General features: G+C 39.2%; 1 protein-coding gene across 2 annotated transcripts in view; it reads right to left on the bottom strand.

Annotated features, from left to right (window-relative positions):
• The window catches only part of SEC14L2 (SEC14 like lipid binding 2), a 749,750-nt gene extending 724,761 nt beyond the window's left edge, over positions 1 to 24,989 (bottom strand). Inside the window, exon 1 of one of the 2 annotated variants that reach the window (XM_044065622.1) lies at positions 24,810 to 24,989. In XM_044065622.1, coding sequence (XP_043921557.1) covers positions 24,810 to 24,863 — 54 coding nt within the window. In that variant the 5' untranslated portion in view covers positions 24,864 to 24,989. The remainder of the gene's footprint in view (positions 1 to 24,809) is intronic. The other variant, XM_044065631.1, reaches the window with a different exon arrangement.
• Positions 24,990 to 26,020: the final 1,031 nt, after the last annotated feature.

The raw sequence follows: 26,020 nt of genomic DNA, 5'->3' as shown, positions 1-26,020 counted from the left end.
TTAAACAATGTTGTTAGATTTTTATTAATTTATTATTTAAACTACAAATGTTTTTGTTTTATTTTTGAAGATTGTAAAATTATTGTTCTTAAAATGTTTTGTAATAATTTGGATCTTTTCTTCCAGGGCTTCTGCTGAAAATGGACTTCTACCCAATAGGACTTTCCCAATAATCAAATGTCAAACAATAAATAAAGGTACAACAACATAAATTTGAAATAGGACTATGGGATGAAAGCGAAGTCACAAATTGTCCAATCTAACACCAGAGAAATACACAGAAGGTGAATATTTTTGGGTTGGAGTAGGGATGCAAGCACTTTTCCCACATATGAATTGTATACTTTTGCAGACATTTACCTTCTCAGCTTATTGCGTACTGCTGTTTGCAAGCTTTGAACATCAAGTCTTGAACACAACTTATTTCTTCTTTGAAAGGAATTGGATTTGTTCAAGCCATCATTAGATCAGAAGATTGGGGGGGAGCTCTAAAGTGCACATCTGTACATCTAGAATGCCATGGCTTCTTGTAACCACCTGATTAATTTTATTATTTTATCCATAATCGTTAATTCAATTATCTCCATGACAGTGCAATCTTGGCCAGTTAGGAAATAAAAAGATGCGAGAAAAGGTAAAGTTGAAGAATACAACCGATTTTTTTCCCTTAGTCATAATTTTTGTTCATATCATCACTGGATGAAAAGGCTAAAAAAAGACTCTTAAAAATGTACCCCCCCAGGAAGTACCCCAGACTGCTGACTTCATTTAATTATTTACTCCAAAGTTATTACCTTGCAGTCCTCGACAATTATTGTGCGTGGAAAGGATGTCTACATCCTTTTATTGCCGTTTTTGTCAACTAGTTCACTTGGTTACAAACATAAATTTGTGCAATCAAGCTTTGCTGACAATGATTCTTTTAATGTTGGTACCTTGGATTTAGCTTCAGGTTTTACAGACTCGAACAGAATTTCACAATGCCAAATGTTGGCTTGCACTTAAGTACAAATTAGAGGGGTTATGAATCATTCAGTGCAGTAAAAGTATTACATCTTAGTGACCCAGAAAAACATGTCAACCACCAATACAATTTTTTCACCTTCCTGTCAATGCGGGTTATTAACTGTGTTGCTTAATAACATTAGGCACTGAACAAACGCAACATATTTCACATTGAAAATCTAATGCCATTTCATTAACACTGCATTTCTATAGGTTAATCAGAGATTACTAGCTAATGGCTTAAGGGTCCTTACAAGCCTAGCCAATGTAAGGAGATTTTACCCAATATATGACCCCTTGGGGCAAGAAGATGGCATGGACTTGTACCCATGCACTGCATATCATACACACTGACCTGCCCATAAGGGACACAGACACTACCCCAGGTGTGAATTTGCGATTCCCCATCCATTCACCCAAAATGCATTTGAAGAGGGCCAGGGAAGGGCTCTGCTTAATGTGAATAAGAAGCCTGTTCCAAAGAAGGGGCAATCTGTAAGACACATCTGTCTCTCCAGCATGTTTTGAGTTACTAAGTTTAAACCCTAGATCTGGTGACCCTCGTGCTGTCTGACTTGCAGATGTGTATCACCTCCATCAGGGCTAGATGCGAGTGCCTTGAAGGTCAGGCATAGGTCACCCCTTAATGGTCTGTACGAAATAGAGTAAAGGGCCACAGTTTTTAGCTTGTCTGCATAGTTCATGTAGTTTACACCCTGTACTTTCTTTGTGAGGAGCCTCTAAGGTCACTCCAGCTGCTGTAGGTGCCTAGTCAAGTACATGCTAAATGGCACACTGTACTCGATTACTGGTCTAATGAGGGCCGAGCACAGCAGGACTATAATTTCCTTGGATCTGGATGCCATACCTTTGCTTATAAGTTGTGCCACATAAAAGGATTTCCTCACCCTTGTAGACATATGGTGACCAAAGTTCAGGCTACTGTCCATTTGTGTGCCTAGATCTCTCACATCTGTGTCTATAACAGGTGTGCTATTGATGTTGTAATCTGCAGGGGTATTTGACTTCCCAAAGGTTATGATAATGCATTTTTTTTTTCAATTAGTTTTAGGCCACGGTTCTAGCACCAATCATTTATCTGATCTAGACTCTCCTGAAGGATATCTACATCGTTGGGAATTCAGTGATTACCTCCCCAGTTTGCAGTCATTGGCAAACAGTCATCCAGAGGCCTTCCACATTTGCCTTGACTTCAGAGAAATGTATTCTGAACAGGAGTGGTCCCAGTACTGAGCCCTGTGGCACACCACTAGTAACTGGCCTCTTACTGGATCTGGATTCACCCACTTTAACCACGTGTCCTGTTCATGAGTCAGGTTGTTATCCATCTGGTGACTCAGGGATTTATGCCCAGTTTTGAGAGTTTATTTATAATACCCGAGCCGGAATGGTGTCAAATGCCTTGGCCAAGTTGAGGTAGGTGGTATGTACTTGTTTTATCCTCATCCATTGCCTTAGTGACTTTTTTAAAGAAATCCACCAGATTCAATAGGCATAACCTGCCATTGACAAAGCTGAATTGGGTCAGGTCCAGTGTTTGGAGGTCTACTATATCATTTATAAGGTCTATAATTATTCTTTCCATTGTCTTACATATAACACTAGTCAAACTTATTGGTCTGTGATTTGCCAGGTCAAGAAGATGGTCCCCCTTTATGCAGAGAGATGACTGCTGCTGTCCTCCACTCTATCAGGATAAGGCCAGTTTGGAGGCTGTGGTTAAACAGATATCCTAATGGGCCTGATAACTCCTGATTTAATCTGTTTAAGAGGCAACCTGGCATATTATCTCACCACAATAAAGCAGTGTTTTTGGCTTTCGTTACTGCAGGGGCAACCTGTTCTTTGGTGATAATTAGGTGGAGTGGTGAAGGGTGTTTCCTGGGGGAGAACTTGGGATGATAGGAAGGTGAAATTTGAGCTGAATTTAACTGCCAGCAGATTTGCTAAGTCTTCCAGCCGAGTACAGGAGATGTCATCTACAACTAATGCTACACATTACTGGGTGTTTGCCCTCAAGACTGCAGACATAAATGAAAATGCCTTATGGTTATCCTGGGCTTTTGAAGATATTTTTACCTCAAAATATTCTTTCAATGACTTGACTTGTTCCCTCATTTGCTTGTTTAGACTAGACTAATGAGGAACTTATTGCTCTGTTGTGCACATTCTCTCTTTTACTTCTCGACACAATTTTATTTCATTTCTTTTGTCCTATTAAAGCAGAGGTCCAGCAAAGTGGCTTGTTTTTGCATTCTGACCTGTGTTTACTTCAGTCTGATACTGCCATTTCTATGCAGTTGTTTACATGGTCATACAGGGCTTTTTTGTATGCCTCTGTGTAAGTTTCTGTGTTTTCTGGATTTGGGGGATCTTCGAAACTAACTATGCCCTCCATTAATAGGGCAACCTGACAGAAGTTCTTAAAGTTTTTGGGGGTAAGGTGGAAGGACAAGTTTTATCTTTAATTTCAAGGGAGACTGCATTGTGATCTGATTTTACTAGTGAGAACATAACACTGGTGGGGTGGGGGGGTTGAAGCACTCTCTCGTACTTGTGAGTATCAGATCTAGGATATTTGCTCCCCTAGTGGGAGTGAAGACTAGCTGCTCCAGGTCATTTTAATATATACAAAGTCAGGAAATCTTTGCACCTGCATGTTAGTGGTTGTGTATGCCTCCCAGTTAATGCAGGGTTAGTTAAAATCACTCACGAGTATGGTACTGGGCAGAATGGTGATTCTAGTAACTTCAGGTATGATGTATGGATTTCCTGGTTCATAGTGGGGTATCTGTAGCCAGCAAGAGTATGGTAATGGATTTTTCTCCATCATAATCATCATCCCATCATATTGTCTGACCAGCCTTGAGGTGTGCTTATTCTTTAAGTAGATAGAAACACCTCCGCCTTTTGGTGTTTCATGTTCAGTGAGTGTTCAGAATGTATGAAAGACATTACAGCCATACTCTGCTGGAGTGCCTTCCCTGGCTTTGAACCATGTTTCAGTAACTGCGTAGATGCCAGCATTCTCCAGGGTGAGGAGAGCTTCCAGGGAGTGGAGTTTTTTGTTGAGACTTGTAGCATTGAGCAGTAACAACTGTAGCTTGTCCTCTGTAGCTTTTATATTGGAACATTTGTTTCACAATGCCTAAAATGAAACTATAGGGGTGGATAACATTTTGGAGGTGACAGGTGAAGACCATCCCTGGCAAAGGAGCATGGCCTGTCGACCCTTCCAGGCTGATAATTATTGGACCCCTGTGGAATGACAACAGGAGCTAACCCAATTGTTAAAGTCAATCATTTTTTGCTGGTATTGTGGCATCATCATTGGAGTTGGTAGAATGCTGCTCAATACTAGGCTTATACCTGTCTGTTATACATATTCTAGGCTTATACCTGTCTATTATACATATTCTGAGGGCTTACTCATTTATCTTCATATAGTCCAAGGACTCGGATCATTCACACCAATGTGGACCATGACTGAGTCATTCTGGTACTTAGGGGTAAGTGACCTGAATGCTTACATAAGCAGCAAATTCTGACTCCTGACAGGCAACTAAATGTAACATTCACCTTATCCAGCCTGGTAAGAGGGACATCAGTGTGTCTCACAATGGAGTCTCCTATGACCAGGATACTGGGTCATGGAGCGTTTTGCTTTATGGGTTTAGTGGTTGATGCACAATGAGATCTGGCATTATGTACTGTGAAGGGAACTGACTTGTTTGTGTGCATGCAGAGTTTTTGAAGACTGCACCTGAGAGGCGTTCGAAGTTTGGGTAAGTTTCATGTGAGCACTTCCACATATGTAGGTCTTTGTGAGTGGTCCTTTGTGGTGTGGTGACGTGAGTTGCTGACAACCTGTTTGTTACTATTTGTGTCTGTATGCAAGAATTTAGCCACCACACTGCTATTCCATACAGAAATTTTATGAACTCTACTAAACATAGCAATCTGATTTAATTCATGAGGTTTAAAAGAAGGCAGGATTTGAATGAGCTATATAATGCTTGATGGACAGTGACTGGATAAATCATGTATGTTTGCAACTAAAATTATGTTAATATGGTTTGTTTTCATTTTATAAACATATACTTGCCTATGTCATATGTCTATGCGATAACATTTTTAATAAATCATTACTTCACCAGAAACCATCTCCTGAGAGAGTAAGAGGAAGGGGAAGAAACTGCATCATACTGGTTTGATTCAAAAGACTGATTAGTGTAACCTCAGGTATAATTTTAATATAGCCTGTTAGACAAAAAATCTGTATTCTCTTTGCATAAGTCTAGAAATGCAGCCATATTAAAGCAGGCTTCACAGTTTGCATAGTTTCAGTGAATGCACTTTCAATTAGTGCAAATAACCTTCAGTCAAGAATACTGATAACAGTAAAATTTGCTAACAGAGTGTACAGTACTTTGAGTACAAAAAGATTTTGTTTGGATGGTACAGTTCTTGGGAAGCAAGGTTAAAAGAGGCGTGTAGCAGTTTACAGGGTATTGGTATTATTAGGAGATACTTCAGACACAGTTAGTTTATGTGGACTGATATGTAGAAAGTCATTGCACTGCAGTTCTCATAAGTCTGGTGCAGACACTAGAGAGTGAGTGCAGAAGTCAGGTCAAATATGTAGCATTCCAGAAGATCAATTATATCATTTAGGAGGAAAGGTAACTACGGACATTACATTCTGAGTACATAATTTATGGACAGTTTAATGACTGCAGAACCTACAGACTATTTCAGTTTATCAGCACTGTTACTGGAGACAGTAAGTCTATTATGAAAGGTACAAGAAGATTTGGCACATAATGGAGAGACTGGTATATCTTGCACAGTTTTGGGTAATTAACAGATGTTGTGTCTTTCGGCTTTTCCCAGTTAGGGGTCGCCACAGTGGCACTCCGGTCCGCTAATGATTGGCAGTAGATTTTTATGTGCTGGCTTGCCGGGCCACAACCTTCAACGAAGGAACGCCCATTCATGCATGTCGCCACACAGAAGACGCTCTAACTGAGAATCAAAAGGACAATGTTTAACTGTGAGGTGACAATGCTACTGCAGCACCACCACCACCGCAGTCTGGGTAATTAACAGATAGACATTTATTCCAGTTTCTTTTAGTAATTTCCAGTTTATTAAAGAATTCTACAGTCGTTATCAATTTCTAAAATTTACTTTCAAGTACTTTTGGTGTAGTCATTTTTAAGAACTATTTGTCTAACTGGGGTGTGCCATTTGTAAATATATCCCAATATGCTTGAAATTGTTCCTTTTATTAACAAATGTAAATGCTTTCTTACCTCCTACTCCACATCATAATACCCAGTCAGAATGCTCAAATGTTTTCTAAAGAGCTCTCTAATAGCCTCACTTTCCAGATGCTTACTCAAGGAAATGAACCATGGTGCAAGTTCTTTCAACTTCCAACACCCCCAAGTGGCAGGTGTTCCCACTGGACAATACAGGCCTGCCTTCTGAGAGGTCCCAGTCTGATCTCAATCAGATAATCCAGGTGACCGACAATTCTGTTTCCAAGGTCATGTACTTAAACTGTATGCACTGGCCAGAAGTATTCTTCAGAGGCCACCTTCTGTACACTACTTGCATCATTTCCAAGTAGGTAAGTAACTCTTACTGGATAAAACAGTTAACTGACCCAAAATTCATAAGTTACTTCCATTGCTCTTCCCAGTCCCTTCTTTAGCCTTCACCGCTTACAACTCTACACAAGAAGCTCTCTTCACTTCAACTAGCTTTCCTATATACAGCTTCTGTCTGCTGCCATACTAACAAACAAGTAATCAGCTGACATCATTACCAGAAGGTTCCTCTCAGGATACTCATTAAAATTCTGCTTTGCATGTATGTACACGTTATTTCCTGCAGTAAACTTGTAAAATAAAGACTGCCATAAAGCCTTCATTTCAACTATTACCCATGAGGAAGACTCTACCTACCTACACACACACACACACACACACACACACACACACATATATATATATATATATATATATATATATATATATGGATCCCCTACACGTCACCGCACACACACACAACATATATATGGATTGACTTCAGAAGCTCGAAATACTGAAATCTTGAACTTCAGTATCTCGAGCCCAAGAAGTTGAATCCACAAAACAGCAAAAACTAAAAACCGTGAAATTCAAAACCTTGAATACCGGAGATTTTGAATTTCACAGTTTTACTACACACACACACACACACACACACACACACACACACACACACACACACACACACACACACCATCCACCATACAAACGCACAATCACTCTACTACATGAAAGCAGGGGGCAAGCCCCCCCCTGCACCCTCTACTTAAATATTCTCAGTCCGAGGTCGCACTACATACCAACACCCACAAAACACCACCACACAAGCTACTTTCTCTTCACACACACACATCACAGCAACAAAACACACTGACAAACACCACAGCCCCTACCAAGACCCCTTAACACACACACACACAGACTACCTGAATGCATGACCATAGTGGAACTTTAGAAGCACAAAATTCAAAACCTCCGGTATTCGAGGTTTTGAATTTTGCTCTTCTAAACTTTCGCTATTATGTCGATTCGGCTTCTTGGGCTCCAGATACTGAAATTCGAGATTTCAGTATTTCGAGCTTCTGAAGTGAATATATATATATTGATATAGCGATTTGGTGATGTGTAGGGGACCCTTATATATGTGTGTGTGTGTGTGTGTGTGTGTGTGTGTGTGTGTGTGTGTGTATGTATGTATATATATATATATATATATATATATATATATATATATATATATATAGTGTACATTTATATATACATATATGGATCTACTTCACCTAAAACCCATTTCACCAAGAACTGATAATTTCAAACTACTACATTATAAACCACAGACATGCACAACACCTATGACTAACTCTTTCCAATACTTAAACACTACTTACTTACCCTCTTAACAGCAACCAGATAATATAAAACCAAACTAGGTGGGGGGCTGTGCCCCCTCACACCCCCTAATTATATATACAATCTCCAGGATCGCACTATACTGGGGAAAAGGATATATACATTTTAATTACAGTACTCTACACACTGCCACTACTAAATGTCGGTGAAATGAGTGTGTGTGTATATATATATATATATATATATATATATATATATATATATATATATATATATATATATATATATAGACATATATGTGTGTCTGTGTAAGTATATATATATATATATATATATATATATATATATATATATATATATATATATATAGACATATATGTGTGTCTGTGTAAGTATATTTATATATATATATATATATATATATATATATATATATATATATATATATGGGTCTATATCACATCGTCAAACTTGTATAAGTTCGAATGATGTAATATCGAACCTAAAAGTCTGAAAAGCAAAAATAGTGAAGCCACAGCACATCAATTTTTTTTCCCGGGGGAAAAAAAAAATTCAGTGGGCCGTTTTTGGGGCTTTGCTATTTCCTCCACTGTGGTGTGATCCTGGATTTTCTATATTTAATTAGAGGGGGTGTAGGGGGCACTAGACATGCTGCAGGTTTGTAGAGGATACATTTTTTTTCTTAATGTGAAGTCACGGACTACTCATTTTGTGAAAAATTCAGAAATATGTATTAAACATCTGTGTAAGTGTCATGCAAGTAATACAATTTCCTGTATTTTAACACATACAATGAACAGAAGGTTCACTCTCAAATGTTTGGGATGAATATGCACTTTTCACATCTTTAAAAGCTCCTCCGTATTACAAAGGAATGCAGAACATTTGAGAGCCCCACTCTGCTTTTCTCCTCACCAACTCACCTCTCCTAATTTCCAACTTTTAATTCATCTAAACCCACTAATACTGTGTGTAAGACCAACTCTTGGGTACCTCCCCTCTGATCTACATCTACTTTTCCTGGACTAACTGTTGGCTACCACATCTTTTCTTCAGCCATCACTCTTAGCTACCTTTCACTGTAACCTGTTCTACACTCTTTAGCCATCTCTCCACTGTAACCTTTATCACATTCTTACCAAAAAAAAAAAGTCTATAATACTGTTTTGTTTTTTAATGGTCTTTATTTCAAAACCAAATTTAGTGCATTTGAGAGCAAACCACAGAGCCAGAATACACAGTAAAAACCTGTGTAGTGTCCACAGATAAAACCCACCAAGGAATTTATGGACAAACTCAAAATCAAGCCAAAGCTTTTGTCCAGTTAGTTGTTATGTACTTCTTCAAAACAAATTATACAGTTTCTACCAAAGCACCTTTAAAGCTACTGCAGAACATCACGTGACCTTAAAAAATAAAAAATTAAAGATCTTACTGAAAACCTAAAACACAGGACCACATTCTTTTGGAAGTCATGCCTTAAATAAATCATTGCATACTACTTTTTGCACTTAAACATCTTAAAAGTCATTAAAAAAAATCAACCATAGTGCAAACAAGCCCTATAAACAGGTGTCAAAAGAATTTTTTTAAAAATTGTTTGAAAGGCTAGCAATTATAACTTAGCTGTCCTCTGCTTTAGGGCCAGTAGTAAAGAAATGCAGTCATTAATCCACACAGGAGTCGCAGCATTTAACCTGAGCTGCCAAAGCAACTCTTCACATTCAGTTCTGTTCTCCCATGAACTGCCCCAGGCACTTTGTTCTATTCTGTATAAAACAGCAAAGTAAAACTGCTTACAAGTCTCAAATACAACTGAATGCCTACATAAGGCATTATTAGTTGTTGTTGTGTCTTTCGGCTTTTCCCGGTTAGGGGTCGCCACAGCGGAACTCCGGTCCGCTAATGATTGGCAGTAGATTTTTACGTGCCAAGTTGCCAGCCCTGACGCACAACCTTCAACGAAGGTATGCCCATTCACACATGTCTCCCCACAAAGACACTCTAGCTGAGAATCGAACAGGACAACGTCTTACTGTGAGGAGACAATGCTACCGCAGCACCATTACCTTTTAAATATTAAAATTATGTTCACAGATACTTTTAAAAATATGCTCTGTCTTTCCAATGTAAATGGCAGCAATGTGGAACTTTGGCAAGATATACCAGCCCTTTGTTATTACAACTTCCTTTATCAGGGTATACTGTAGACTTCAAACTATTGTTAAGATATATAACTTCACTGTCACATATGTATCTACACTGATTATACAACACATTTCCTAGGACCTCCCTTATTACCATTTGCATCATTAAACTCGATGGAAACTACCACCGAGTTTTAATGTGGTGACGTCAACTATATGAAAAAATATTAATGGGTCTAAAAATATTCCAGTTCCTTCGAATGACCTCCTGGACAATATGTGAACCAGAATTATATTGCAACACTATTGCTTGTTGAAAAAGCTCACCATCATTGATCACTCCCTTCCCTTATTTCATGTTCTGATGTACTTTGAGGTGAAGTATCTAGTCAATTTATATATTCTCCTCAAGGGAGGCATGATGTTGTGTAATTAATTAGTACCTGTTTATCTAACCCAACACCCAGCAATGGCTTGTTGTCTTGCCCCAACCAGCATAAATGTCATCACTTAAGGCCATAAGATAAGCTCCATTGATAAACATACCCACTAGTACTTATCTCTGTCTCAAAGATGGGTTTGTCTGAAATCACTAACTAATCTGGCAAACTGGCCTTTTACAAAGTTTCTTTTTGTGCAAAGGGATGGCAGCTAGTGCAAGTAAGCTGTTGAAAGGGTTGGCTTTCTACATATGGTGGAAAAAAATTTTATTAAGAGCAGTATGCACAAACTTCAAAAAATTAATTTTATTTAAATAATACAAGAAATTTGGAATATCTGAATACATTCCTCCCCAAAGGATAAAGATGTCATCTAAATAATGCAAATAAAGACCACAATATTTGTAAAATTCTGAATGAAACAAATATTTCCATTGATAACATGACCATGTTGACAAAAATCGGGATACATGCAGCACCCATTGCCACTCCTTTTATTTGCTTAATATTTCTCCACTGCCAATCATGAGGTACTGTTCAAAAACTGAAACATTGTAGGTGTAATCTGACCCCCCACTTATCTAGTTTCGTAATCTTACGGACTTGCCATTCCTTAAATTATTTAATAAATCATACTTAATTTTTCATCATTTCTTTAGATGAATAATATTTGCCCAAGTCATTTTCACAAGCTGAAGCAAATACCTGCACCAGTGGATTCATAATAGGTATAAATATATATTTTTTTCTTCAAACCACAACATGCTTTCCTTTCTTTAGATGAATAATATCTGCCCAAGTCATTTTCACAAGCTGAAGCAAATACCTGCACCAGTGGATTCATAATAGGTATAAATATATGTTTCTTTCTTCAAACCACAACATGCTTGTGTGGGACATGGTTTAGACACAGACAACTGAACAGAGAGATTCAACTTTCTAATGTACAATTTAAATTCAATGAAAGAATCCACTAAATCATTATGTGTGGCCAGAACAAAAGTAAAACCCCTTTTCAAAAAGTAAAAAATGGTCATGTGTAACGACTAAACCACTATAAATACAAATTTTAAACTCAATTCCATTACCCTCCACACAAAACTCTGTATTGATTGTACACTTTGCCTGTTTCGACTTCCCTTTCCTCTCCCTTCTCCCCTTCCCTTCCTGTTGTAACCCCTGTTCTAATTCATAACTGCAGGTCAGATCTCAGTTTCCCTTAGTAGATGACACTCCTCCTCTATAATCTCTGTAATGCTGTTTTGCTTTTTAATTTTCTTTGTTTATCATCTAATTTATACGACATGTTAATACCTATGTAAAGCAACTCAAATTAATATGTAATCTGCTGCTCCTCCTCCTTTATTTTCATCTTGCATGTCATTTAACTTGTAATTACTGTGGAGTCTGCAATTTACCTGTTATTCTTCTTCTTTCGGCTTTTCCTGGTTAGGGGTCGCCACAGCGGATCACCTGTCCGCTCATGATTGGCAGTGGAGTTTTATGGTGTCGAGTTGCCAGCCCGGCACTCAACCTTCCACAGAAGACACACTCACGCCTAGGGCCAATTTAGAGTGTCCAATCCGCGTACAGCATGTCTTCGGAATGTGGGAGGAAACCAGAGCACCAGGAGGAAACCCGCGTGACCACAGGCAGGACATGCAGACTCCGTACAGAAGGCAGTCCATTATTCTGAAGATTTTCTCCATGGGCTTCCTCTGAAAACTGGCACTGTATGACCTAGAAGGGCTACCCCTGCACGCAAATGTCAAAATAACAAATAAATACATTTTAGGAAATCATGGCTTTGTTCTTCTACAGCAAATGTAGGCTGCTACATAACGTGCTATGGGAGCAGTCTGTTCTACAGCAAATGTAGGCTGCTACATAACGTGCAACAGGAGCAGTCTGTTCTACAGCAAATGTAGGCTGCTACATAACGTGCTATGGGAGCAGTCTGTTCTACAGCAAATGTAGGCTGCTACATAACGTGCTATGGGAGCAGTCTGTTCTACAGCAAATGTAGGCTGCTACATAACGTGCTATGGGATCAGTCTGTTCTACAGCAAATGTAGGCTGCTACATAACGTGCTATGGGATCAGTCTGTTCTACAGCAAATGTAGGCTGCTACATAACGTGCTATGGGATCAGTCTGTTCTACAGCAAATGTAGGCTGCTACATAACGTGCTATGGGATCAGTCTGTTCTACAGCAAATGTAGGCTGCTACATAATGTGCTATGGGAGCAGTCTGTTCTACAGCAAATGTAGGCTGCTACATAATGTGCTATGGGAGCAGTCTGTTCTACAGCAAATGTAGGCTGCTACATAATGTGCTATGGGAGCAGTCTGTTTTGCTCTCTAGCAATACTAAAGATGAGGTACGCCTGTATAAACACCAGGATATATTTTTGTACAAGACAATCATCATGTTGCCAAGATAGGTAAAGAATATTGTTTACTGTAGCTTGGAGACATGGTATCCCAAGTCAACAGGGAATGACACATAGCTAGCAATTCAGAAAGGGAGCTCCATTAGGAGTGCATAATGATGAAGAAGGATGTCAGCTCAGGTACTTTTATGAGCTCAGGTATTTAATGTAGCACTGCTTCAAGTTATGCATGCAGCCTGACATCACAAAGAAGGAGACACAGGTACTAAAGAAAAAGTAAAAAAGTCTGGCACCCAAAATTCCTGATACGCTGGACAAAATGTATGCTTTGTGACTTTTATTCATTACTTAATAGCCAATAGTCCTTCACATTCCCCATCACAGGCTTCAGAATACAATATCCTTAAAAAGTGTTACCCCTTCATCTGTATGTACTTCATTTTGTAATAAACTTACAGTATTAGTGCATTCACATCTATGTCTTGCTTATGTTTCTTAACCTTCCACGTTTCTTGTGCACAATAAATAACATTTAGCACTTACTCTGTCCACCCGCCTCTTAACCCTTTACCTGCAGTTTAGCTATACATCATATTCAGGTTTTCTTGTACAATTATAATATCTGCTGCTGCTCACTTGTTCCCCCTTTTTATTCCCCACCCTCTACGTACATAACCTTTTAAATTTACACCTTTTTGACCAAAATACTCCATCTTACCATTCTTAGAAATAACTTAATCAACTCATTTTCTCTCTTCACAATACACAGCCATGGTGACTGCACTGTACCTAGTCCTTTTGAGATATTTTCTTATCTCAGTGACCTACTAAATAAGTGCACTTGTTTTCCAGCCAAGGTCCTACTGCATGTCTTGATGTAAACTTCTCTAATCTACTGCAGAGTTACTGAGTTTTATCATAACATTCTTTCTGCAGTTTAACTGTTGACTAGATTATACCTGAAAACAGGTCTATACCATATCATCGAACAGCCAAATTATTGAATGGCATTTCTTAATCAATGTGGTCCATCAAACCTCCACACCTCATGCTAATTTATATATATATATATATATATATATATACACACACACATACACACACACACACACACACACACACACACACACACACCAACTCCAACACTGCACTACAGTGGAGAAAAGGCCAAATCTCCTGATCCCTACCATAACGTGATCTCAGTTAGAAGGGTCTGACTGACTGCATTGTCAATGAAATGCCATTCAATGATATGACAGACCTCCTGAAAACATGTCCCTTGGGTCTAGCATACATATACTAAGGAAACACAGAAAAATAACTACTATATCAACCCTGCTGCTGAAGTCTCTAGCAGATCATACCTGAAACAGGTCCCTTGTGACTAGCAAACATGTCCAGTAAGCTAACACAAAAAGGTAAGTAAGCAAATCAAAATGCAACTGAAATAAAGGCTAGATGAGCACAAGTTGCTCAAGGTTATAGCTACAACCAACAAAGTAAAATTAAAACTGAAGCCACTTAAGAGACAATAAGTCATGTATCAGACTGAAAAAAAAGTGTGTTTGCAATAGTAGTTATGAAGTCTGTATTAGTTGCTCACAGCAACAAATTCAAGACCGGTGATTGTTACAAACATTAACATAAATTAAATATTTTCATTTAAAATCATATTTGTAGAGATCACAATGGAATAAACAAAGAGTTTAGCAAATAGATTTTTGTTTATTTCCTAAATTTGCATTCTGACAAATCAGTGAGGACTACAGCCAGTCAAGTTATGTCAAAGAATACAGTTTTGTTCACTTATCCTGTTAACTTCATACGTGAATTAGTGTCATATTTAAACAATTCTTCCTGATTTTGGTCCTTTGCCCCCCCCCCCCAACATTTCTGGCTTTGGGTAGAAAGGGTTAACGTCTTAAGCACAGCCACCACACTTACATGACAGCTATTCTGAGATATCATCAAGAATGTTCATTCCTTGAATTTAAAAATGTTATGAATATAGTGTGCCATATGGAAATAAACACAATTAGGTCAAGAACAACTAGAAAAACATCTTATTATATTGTATGGGATAATTTACAAAATTTGTTTAAAAAATCCTAATTTCAATAGCATGGTATTTTAGTTTAATTAATTGATCTGATTGTAGTGGATGTCTTTGTAAATACTTTAGTTGTTTTGTTGAATGTTATAATCATATCTATTTTTAATTACTTGTATAAAATTGTTATGATATTTCTCTTGTATGTTAAAACAATAAACCCGTTTTGAAAAAAAAACAGAATGTTCATTCCACTCCCATACCTTCTTATGAAAGCATTGCTTATGAGCAAAACCTGTTCCAGTAATGTAACCTTACTTGTTTTGTAAAATCCTGATCTGAATGTGTCTTAACCTATGTATACACTCTGCATGGTGCCTTTTTTTAAAGGAGAACTGCACCCAAAAACTGAAAAAAAAAAAAAGTTTTCAGCAAGTCTTGAACTTATCCTGCATTGGTAATACCTCTGTATCAAAGTAAATGGTTACTAATATTTTCTATTTAGTTATACCTCAAAAAGATCTGAAGGAGGGTGCCATGGCTAGAATTGTTTTATTTTATAGTCAATGCCTTTGCCTTCCCGATGTCATGTTAGAGTTACAGAAAGAAATACCTGTGATGAAGGGATCGTTTACTGTTTTTCCTCTCTCATCAGTTTAGTACTGTGAGTGCCTACTTTTCACCTTCAACATCAACCTGCATTTGTAATTACTTTTCTTCCTTTGATTTTCATTAGTGGCCACCTCTGTGACACCACTTTAAGGAATGTTTGAATGACAGGCTTGAAAATGTAGCTGAGTAAATTGTTCCTTTCAAAGTAACAACTGTAGTTCAGTGTTCCAGTGTAAGAAATCTGACCTCGGTGATTAAGAGGTGCTACTTGGGCTGAGATGGTTTGTGTTGCATTCACAGTTTTAAATATTGTCGCTAGAATTGAAGTATTTTGATGTTAATCTTATTTCCTCAACTCACTGACTTGTCTCAAAAAACAATGTACACAATGCAAAAATGCTGTAACAAAACAGAACATACACTTTTACAGAAATTACAGTGTATAAAAAGGGAAAATCAAATACTAACAGAAAGTAAGGAAAGTTAGATGAACATATTTATTTTCGTTATTTGAAGTACTGGGTTTTATTAAAGCAAAAGACATTTCCATCTGAAAACTAAGCTTGAAAGTCCTGCCTTTGGTCAGAGTCCATGTTACACTATTTCTAAGGTTTGATGCTGGCAATCTGCAACTGATAAGACACATTGAAATGTCATTGTTTAAGAGGCATTGTTTTCTTAATGGCTCTATAATTGGGATAAGTGACCTAACCTTATTACCCTATCACTCTTAGTAGCCTGTGTGACGTAACAGATGAGACAAATGCAGGAAAGAAAGGCAAATGTAATTTTAAATGATGTTTTTCTGTATGTGAAGTGTTTCACGTTGGATTACAAGGAAAGAAAACCACTTTTTGGAAAGAAAAACTTCTTTTGGGCAGAGTTCTCCTTTAAGAAACCTTTACTAAATTATCACTTAAAACGCAAGTAATCAAGCATTAATATAAAAGAAAACAAACCATATTAACATTTCCAGACCGGAATAGCTGGTCAAAAGGAGAAGGTCAACACTTGCACCACACCACATGGAACACATAGCCCTCCAGAACACACACCAGCACTGCCTTCACATAAAAACACAAACCACACACCCATCGTGGAGGCTGTCAATAAAAATGTACCTAAACAGCAGAGACCTCCAATGCAGAACGCACCTGATCACCACAACACAACTCTCCTAAAGAGTGTGCCACTCAACCAAAGCCCCAAGGCAAAACAGCATGCCCAACACACTAGTCATAGCTGACTCAATAGTGAGGCACACTGATGTCCCACTCACATCACTAGGTTGAATAAGGAGAAAGTAACAGTCAGCTGCCTGTCAGGCACCAGGATCTGCCACATAACGCACACACCCAGGTACCTCAACAACAGGTACAAATATGACTCTGTCATTGTACATGTGGTTGTGAATGACCTGAAACGTACCTCCCTGGACTACATGAAGAGAGACATGGAGGAGCTCTCAGATTATGTAGCCCAGGCAGGTATGACCCTAGCCCTGAGCAGCATCCTACCATCACCCAGAATGATATCACAGTACAAGCAGAAAATTATTTCGACAATTGGCTAAGTTTCTGATGTCATTCTAAGGGGATCCAGTATCTGTCTGCCTGGGATGACATGATTGACAGACCTCAATGCTTTGCCAGTGATGGCCTGCATCTGTCACCCCTGGGCTTCCGGATACTGGCCAAGGCTCTTGCCACCCTTATAGTGCCTTTTTTAGGTTGTGTTCCAAAGACCAAATTACTACTGTAACAGCTACAAACAAATGCAATCTGAAGGTCATGCTGCTCGATGCCAGAAGTCTAAATCTCAAAATGCAATCGCTCAAAGCACTCCTTAAAATAGAAAACATTGACATTTGTGTCATAACAGAGACCTGGTTCAAGGCAGCAGAAAGCACCCCTACACTACCAGACTACATCTCATTCCACACCTTTTGGCCTCAGAACTTGGGCCGAAGCTCCAAAGGCGGTGGTGTTTCCATATTCATAAAGGACGAGCACACGTCCAGACAGGTGGTCCAACATAACGCATCTGAGGTACTTCAGGTGCAGCTAACATTGGGTAAGACAGTGATTCAGGTTGTAGCCTGTTATAGGTCCCCAACCACGTCCCAAGACTCACACTCCACTTTTCTAAGCACCCTGGAGAATATTAGGGTCCAACTCAACACTCTCATACTGGGCGACTTCAACTACCCCTCCATTAACTGGGAAAACTACTCATGTACCAATACACTTGCTCAACGTTTCCTGGAATTCATTAATTCCAATGCCCTGGACCAGCTAACTCTTACCCCCACCAGAAGTAGCAACACCCTTGACCTGGTCATTGCTAACATGGGCAACTGTTGCTCTACACCAATAGTCAACTCTTCCCAGGTTAGATCCGACCACCAACTAATCACCTTGGAAATCCACATCCTTCCCACCCCACCTCCACCCCGCAAAGGTAACCACCATGAAAAACTTCTCCAAAACTAACTTTGGGCCCCTAAAAACAGAGATGGCTAACTTCACGGCACCAATGCAAATGTAGAATAGTTGCATGACTGCTGAATCATACACCAATGCAATGTACAAACACATAGACAAATGCATGGATCTTGCCATACCCAATAGAACCAAGATGCTCTCCTCCAAAAAAAGGAAGCCAATCTAGTGGTCCCCTGCCATAAACAAACTCTACAACAGAAGGAGAAAACTGATGCGGAATAAGGTGAAGTGCAAAGACTGGAAAAACTCCCTTATCAGCCTCAACAAAAAGTTGAGATCCCTCATCAAATTCTCTAAAGCTAGCTATGAAAACAGAATTGCAGCAGATAGTAAAGACAACAAGGCCTTCTATAGTTATGTAAAGAATCTCCACTGCAATACCCAGACTTGCTCTGAGCTAATGCACAATGGTACCTCCTATATCGAGCCAACAGATATTGCCAATATACTGGTCGACAGTTTCAGTGCCACCTTTACCCCTCCCCCGAAAGGACTAGTCACAATACCAGTAAATTGTCAGGCACCCAGTATTATTGCTGCACAGGTTAAAACAGCACTGTCCAAGGCCAAGAATACAGCTTCTAAGGAACCTGGCAATATCCATGGCTGTTATGAACTACAGAGTGAACTGGCACCTCACCTGTGTGCCCTGTTCAATCACAGTCTCACCTCAGGCTTTGTCCCTACCAAATGGTGCACTGCTACAGTCATCATTCTCCACAAAGGAGGAGCGACTACAGACCATGGGAACTATTGCCCCATTAGCCTGCACAGTCTGATATGTAAAGCTATGGAACGTATCATCATGGACCTAATAAACAAGGATATAGGGAATCTCCAAACTCTGGATCCAACACAGTTTGGTTTTGTGAAGGGCAGATCATGCTTGCTCAACTTGGTCAACTTCTTTGAATCAGTCACCAGAACCGTGGATGAAGGCAAGGTGGTTCATATAGCCTACCTTGATCCGGCCAAGGCCTTTGATACCATTCCCCACTCAAGAATCACAGAAAAACTCACTAAGCTAGGCATCAACCCCTGTGTCACTAGGTGGGTTGCAAACTGGCTCACAGGTAGAACTCACAGTGTGAAAGTAGCCGACACCAAGTCAGACTGCCGACCAGTCAAGAGTGGAGTCTCACAAAGTTTGGTCCTGGGTCCTCTGCTGTTTGGTATCTACTTCTCTGAAGTCCAGGCCAACATGAAGGAACTCTGACTGCCAAAGTTCACAACGATTGCAAGTTGGGAGCTATTATTAACTCCCCAAATGATGTTGACATCCTACAGAAAGGCCTCATGAGACCAATGACTGGTGTCAGAACCATGGCCTTAAGCTCAATGCCAAAAAATGTGTTGTCACCCCCTTTGGGAAAAACCTGGTTCCCACAAATTACCACACTGATGGTAGTCCACTGAATACAGAAGGCATTATAATTGATCTGGGAACACAGGTTGACAGCAACCTCTCTTTTGACCACCACATTGCCACTGTGGTCAGAAAGTCCTTCTATGTGGCACATCTCATTACTAAGGGTTTTGCATCCAGGAAGAAAGAAGTCACTTTCTCTCGCTCTACTCTTCCCTCATTAGGCCAATCATTGAGTACAATGCCCCATTTGGCACGTACCTCACTAAACACCTGCAACAACTGGAGAGGCCACAAAAGTACCTTATAAAAATAGGATCCTAGGCCTTAAAACATTTGTCCTATATGGACAGACTCATAAAAATTCAACTATTCTCCATCTCATATCACCTACTTAGATCTCTGATTGACTTACAAAGCCATGTCTGATCCAGCTCTGTTAGAAATGCTACATCTAAAGAAATCCCAGTCCCTCCGCACCACACGCTCCCGAGACCTCAATCTCATTACTACAATCAACAGAACATGCTGGAGGGAGGGACAGGTTTATAAGCTAGAGACTGCCCATGCTATGGAATTGACTTCTCATACATGTCAAGCAGAGCACCACACTGTCTCTCCAAGAGAAATCTTGAGGAGTGGATGGGAAATAGAAAATTCTCCCCAGAGATTACTCCAGTGGCTTTACTCGACAAAGGCACTGGGAACTAAGGTTGGGTGGCATGATGCCAGGGTAATCCTTTGGACTAGGTTTGTAAAGGCTCCAAGGCCATTAGCCTAGTACACACCTATGAACTTATATATTATTCATCACATATGTTCTTTTTTATAACTATCAGTCTAACATTACATAAGTTGTTCAATTTCTGCCTTCCTTTAAACCTCATTCCTCCTCTAAAACATTATTCTCCATGTATTGTCCCTACAATTTCCATGTAATTTGCTCCTTCCCTTTTCTAAATATATCATTTCCAGCTCTCTCTGTTACAATATTCAATACTTCAAACACAGTCAGTTGATTTCTGTTTTTTAGTAATTGCTTTTTTTGACAGCCACCTGAACTAAACTTAATAAGGCCTTACTAAGTCTAGGCAATTCATATCCTGTGTCCCAGCACAAAAGAATCATTTCCATAGTTACACCCATTTGCTCACCCAGTATTGCTGACACAGGACTCTGCAGGGAATTTTTAAACTCTGTCAATCATTACACTCCCAAAACATATGCTCCCAGTTATCGCTTTCTTCCTTATCACAAATGTGACATTTGCCATCTACCCAAGAAAAAGTCTTTGGAATCTGCTTGATGTATAAAAATACCTATGCAAACACTTCCAAGCAAGAAAGCTAAACCTTCTAGACATTGTTGCATACATGGGAGCCATACATATGGCCACCCATTGTTCCTTTCTAAATTCTTATCCAATCTCTCTTCTTATCTTTTCTAACCTCCTTTGATTGAATACTACAGTTATTGTGCACAATTTTATACACCCTACTAATCATCCCTTTAACAGCAACAGTTTTTTTTTCACTTAAGAATCCCCCATCTCTTTTTCTTTGTCTACACTATGACATCAATCCCTGGTAGGGAAGATAGTTTCTAGCCTGCAGTCCAAATGCCTTCTTAGCCTCCTCCCTGCAGTCCAAATGCCTTCTTATCCTCCCCCCATTCTATCATCTTTCTCTCTCTAATAATTTGCTCCTATCACCCTGGTTCCCTTGACAGTTTTCTCCAGTAAATTCTAGCCCCCTCTTGCTTATCCTCTGTACCCCTACTCGCAGTCATCCCTATCAGTAAAACCTCCTTTCACCATTTTCATATTGGCTTAGTTCTTAGAACACTTTCTGCTGCTTTATTCTGTACAGCTGTTATTTTCCTAAAGGATCTACATCCAAAAGTCCACTCTTTTTATACTTCCTGAATGTCTCCACCACTTCATTATCATCCCTTTCCACTTTGAATTATAACTTTCTGCTTGTGTTATGCATATGAGCTTTAAATTATGTAGCTCTAAAATATCCTTTCAAACAAAGTAATCATAAACTACCTTGTTTTATTGGAAGGATCAAGTTATCCCATTTAACAGTGGACCTCTTCCCCTCCCAGAAAAATGTCTTCAACTCTTATTATTGTCCACAACTTTTCCCCAGTTGATAAAAATAAAGGAGAAAAAGAGGACAGCCCTGCCTGGTTCCTCTGTTACGACATAACTTATCAAAGTGGAACCCTCCCACTTTAATTCTCCCAATTAAACATTATTATTGTATTAGGGAATGCAAATGCTTCCATTGCCCTGCTCATTAAATCCCAACTTACAATGTGGAATGCTTTCTCATAAACGAAAAATGAGAAAACAAACTGAACCAAACATTAGTGAATTTCTTTCATCCACTGATCTCAGTTGCGTTTGAAGAGGGTCAGGGAGTTCTTCATAGTTTTGTGTTTTTAACCCTGCCACTGCCTACTCATGTATATACATATTGTGTTGCAAGTGGTAGGTAACAAATGTAACATAGTCAAATATAATTACATACAAAAGTTATACTTTGTAACAATTTTCTCACAAAGTCTCATCTAGAAAGTGACTACCCAGAAAGACAAACAAGTTAATAAAATTGACAAAATATAATATTTTCCTGAAAATATAGTAGCTTCTTTGCTTTCTCTCACCAACATAATTATTTGTTGATCATCTGTAATTCTGCTTAGTTAATAAGCAATATATTTCCATTCTTCTTCTGATACTTTGTTGATAATCCATATTCCTGCTTAGTTAATAAATAGCACAATAAGCTTTAGCCTATTTATTATTTATGTTTCTGAATGGCTTCTTCCTTCAGTCAAGCTAACTAGACAGACAGCTTCAAAATAGTTTCTGACTGAGCAATGTTTACTCAGTCAATAAAAAAAGGCATTTCTTTATTTTATTTAGTTACACTTTACAAACTTCCTGACAAAGAAGTCTGTAACCTGATGAATGGTCCAAACACCAACAACTCAGATGCCTGTAGTACTAGAACCCAGCACCCTCTGCCCTTGCAATAGAAAAAAAAAGTATCCTGTACTTTCCACTGACAAACAAAATGGCATACTTAAAATGAATAAAAATCAACAACTTAAGCTTCTGAAGCTACAAGCCTTAAATCAGATGCATCCAGTGCAAAAAAGAAAACCTTTACCATTCTCTAGACAAATTCAAGTATTCCTAAATGCAGGCATGCAACCATTCTTGCATTCTGCAAAAGGTTTTCTCTATAGGCTATTTTGGGGGGGGTTGTTTGTTTTTTTGTGCATTTGCGTTGTACTTCTTGATTTGGGTATAGAACTTGACGTGCAACACATAAGCCATTGTGCACTAATTAATTTTAAGAAGGCAACATTTCACACAAGTACAAAGGGTACCAAACAGTCCAGCTTCAAATTCTGGAATAAAACTAAAAAGGTACAGATAAGAAAGTCAGCAAAGATAACTGTTCCCAGAATGATGTATGATTGTTATGCTTGACCAGCTCTCCAATTAAAGTTTTCCAGTTTAATAATTTTAGCATTTGTATTGCATCTTTAATTCCAAGTTTAGATATATATACCACAGGAAAAAGATAACAATGATGCTGGAGAAGAAGCACAAGCTTGTTGCACAAATCAGAACATTCTGGCTACCCTACCTCCTGAATACCAGTTGCTGCCCTGACTGTACCATTGCAAATACAGCAGAAGCAGATGGCAACCTGGGCGCTCATTGTTCCCAATGCCAGAGGCCAAAATGCCAAGGGGATGAATAACTGTCTAGAGCACTTTGGTTTACAAAATGGGGATTAAAGGTTACTCTGATACTGTTGCAGTATGGGTACCAGATTCTCAATCTGCACTTTACACATTTTAATAGTTTTGTTTCTAAACTGGTCGTCAGAACCCAGCACTTGTGTCTTGTGGTTATTTAAAGATTCTGCTAGCATGTACATTTGTGTTTAATGCATTTCTTATGCAGTGTGGTTCGTGGCTTCCTCCAATTTACACTCAATAACTACAGCAAAGGTAATTTATCCCAATCTAGATTCAAAGATTATCAACGCATTCCATAATCCTCAACCAATCAGGGACAAACTTCAGGAGAATCAGCGACCATTAGGGACACTTATAAAATATTAGTACTATTAACCTGACAAAATAAGAGAATGTGAATCAATATACATCTTCTGAAGTAAAAAGAGTATAAATGTAATGGTTGTCATTATATATTAAGTGTAGTTCACCATCCTCTCTGCATAAACCACCAGTTTCGGGAGGGATTAGGAGGGACAGGGATAAAATTGTACAGATAGGTCTCTGAAAATCAGGTACATTTGAGTCTTGCACAGCATGGGCGACCTCGAGAGTCTAATTTAACGTCGTGAGCCCATGTCACTGGCCAATATTAGACTAACCCTAAAAGTCTAACACAACCCCTAAAAATGTACCCAGTACAGAACTGACTACTGACAACGCACCCACCCCCCATTCTCTCCCAGAAGCAGAACACTGTTCACTTTCGTGGGCAAGTCACTGTTACGCTTCTTCCGTCACTCTCTATAAAACCAGGCAACTAACCCCAAAAGTCTAACCAAAATCCAAGAAATTACCTCAAAACACAGTAACGTGAATCACCGACCTACATCGGACGAGCCTCTCATTTCACCTTAGAAGTGACACTGTTTACTTTCTTGGGGTAACTCGCGGTTACGTTACTTCCGTTCACTACTGCCTATGTGCTTTAAATATGCAAAGGCATAGCTTTACAGTTCAACCGAGTTTCCACAATGCCCATGATTTTGTTTAGCTTTTGCTCTTTCCCTAATAAAATGTTTGCTTCTCTTGTACATCAGTGAAGCTTACTGTCAGTTAACTGTGACAGATATTGGTTTTACGCTTCATATTGTTCAGTAAAAGCATTCTATTCATGTTTTAGATTAATTGCAGGAATATTTAAAATTGTCCTCTATTTTGGGTCTTTGCCCCAATACTTTTGAGGTTGCCCCTTATTCTTCAAAATAGTTGAGCACTATGATAAACAATGGCCACAGTGCCAAACACCTATACTTGATGAGGATTGGTGGGTTAAGTGTCAGATGCAAACAGCGATATAAATGAAGAAGTGCAGGAAAGCCCGAGTCTCTCCAGCGAATATACACCAATTTCAATAATTATGAATGAACAGCTGAATCACTCGATGCAGCCGAAATGGTATAAGGGGAACCCCTGAAATCCATGTACAGTGTAGGTACACATCCCCGTTCCCCCAGTTACTAAATACTGCTTCTCACCTGTCTCAGGCATTCCTGCTGCTTTTCATTCAGGTCCCCCACACGGCCACTCATTGCGCCAGCAACAAGGTATTTTGAGCTTAGCCAGTGCGCCTATTAAACGTGAAGCCAATGCTTTGCAGTGTAGATAGAACCCTTCTCCGATTTTCTCTCTAGTTGCCACCCAGCGCTTCCTGCCCGAACCTCGGTAGCGTCACCCATTCCCCCGCCCCGCCCCGCCCTTACACACGCCCCTAAAAGATTACAGGACACACCTCCCGGCTTATCTCTTTGATCTTCTATGCGGTAATAAACTGTATCAAGATCACGTTCTCATAAATTGTTTATCTCAGATAGCAACTAAGACTGGGCCAAAGGACTAAACTCAGGGTCGCTTTTTGCAAACATTGAATTGATTTAACTGGTTCACTGTCAAGTTGGTGCACATCGAGAAGACATTTCAAGTTGACTTTTCAAGTACGCCTTTCCGTTCACTGTTAAGCCTTCCGTATTTGTTCGCAAAATATTTTGGCTGGATAAGTCTATTCATAATAATGGTCAGATTAATGACGTTTCAGTATTTGGAACAGATTAAAACTTAAACGCTAGTTTCTGACGGTAACCATTGTTACAAAAACTAGCTATGCGACTCCTCACTCTCTGCTCACCTACTCCAAAACTAACATCTTCACAGCAATGTACCTCGAAGCGTAGCCCTTTTTGGACAAAAGGCTGTAGTGCCGATAATTAAAACTATCACCTTCATGACTCTCATCTTAAAGCAAAATAAGTAATGGGGGGACAAAGCCCCCAAAATAGGCACTGTTTTTAAATACTGCTCTTATAAACTTAGAAAGGGTATGACGTCTGAAACTCAAATGCCTGTAATTATTTCCTGATTTTCATCCTCAAAGATTTTCCAACCATTTGCCAGAAAAAAAGAAGTTATGTACTTACCATAACTTCCATCAGATGAAATCAGATGAAAATCTGTATTGTCCATTTTCATTTATCTTCAACATATGGGTTTGGTTCGAAGCATCGGAACCACCTCGGCCATTACTACAGCCAGGAGTGGCCTTAGGTCAACTGGTGCCCTAGGCAAAAGGGCTCCACAGTGCCCCCTACCACACCATCTGGTGCCCTCATTCTGGTCTACCTACACCAACTAAATACTGGAAAAGTGCCCCTGCTACAGTTGGCCTATGCCTAAGGCCGGCTATGACTACAGC

The sequence above is a fragment of the Protopterus annectens genome, chromosome 1.part0 (genome assembly GCF_019279795.1).
Source record: "Protopterus annectens isolate FY-2018-M chromosome 1.part0, PAN1.0, whole genome shotgun sequence".
Lineage (NCBI taxonomy): Eukaryota > Metazoa > Chordata > Ceratodontiformes > Protopteridae > Protopterus > Protopterus annectens.
The sequence above is the reverse complement of the archived record's forward strand: the minus strand, read 5'-3'. Positions and strand labels throughout refer to the sequence as shown.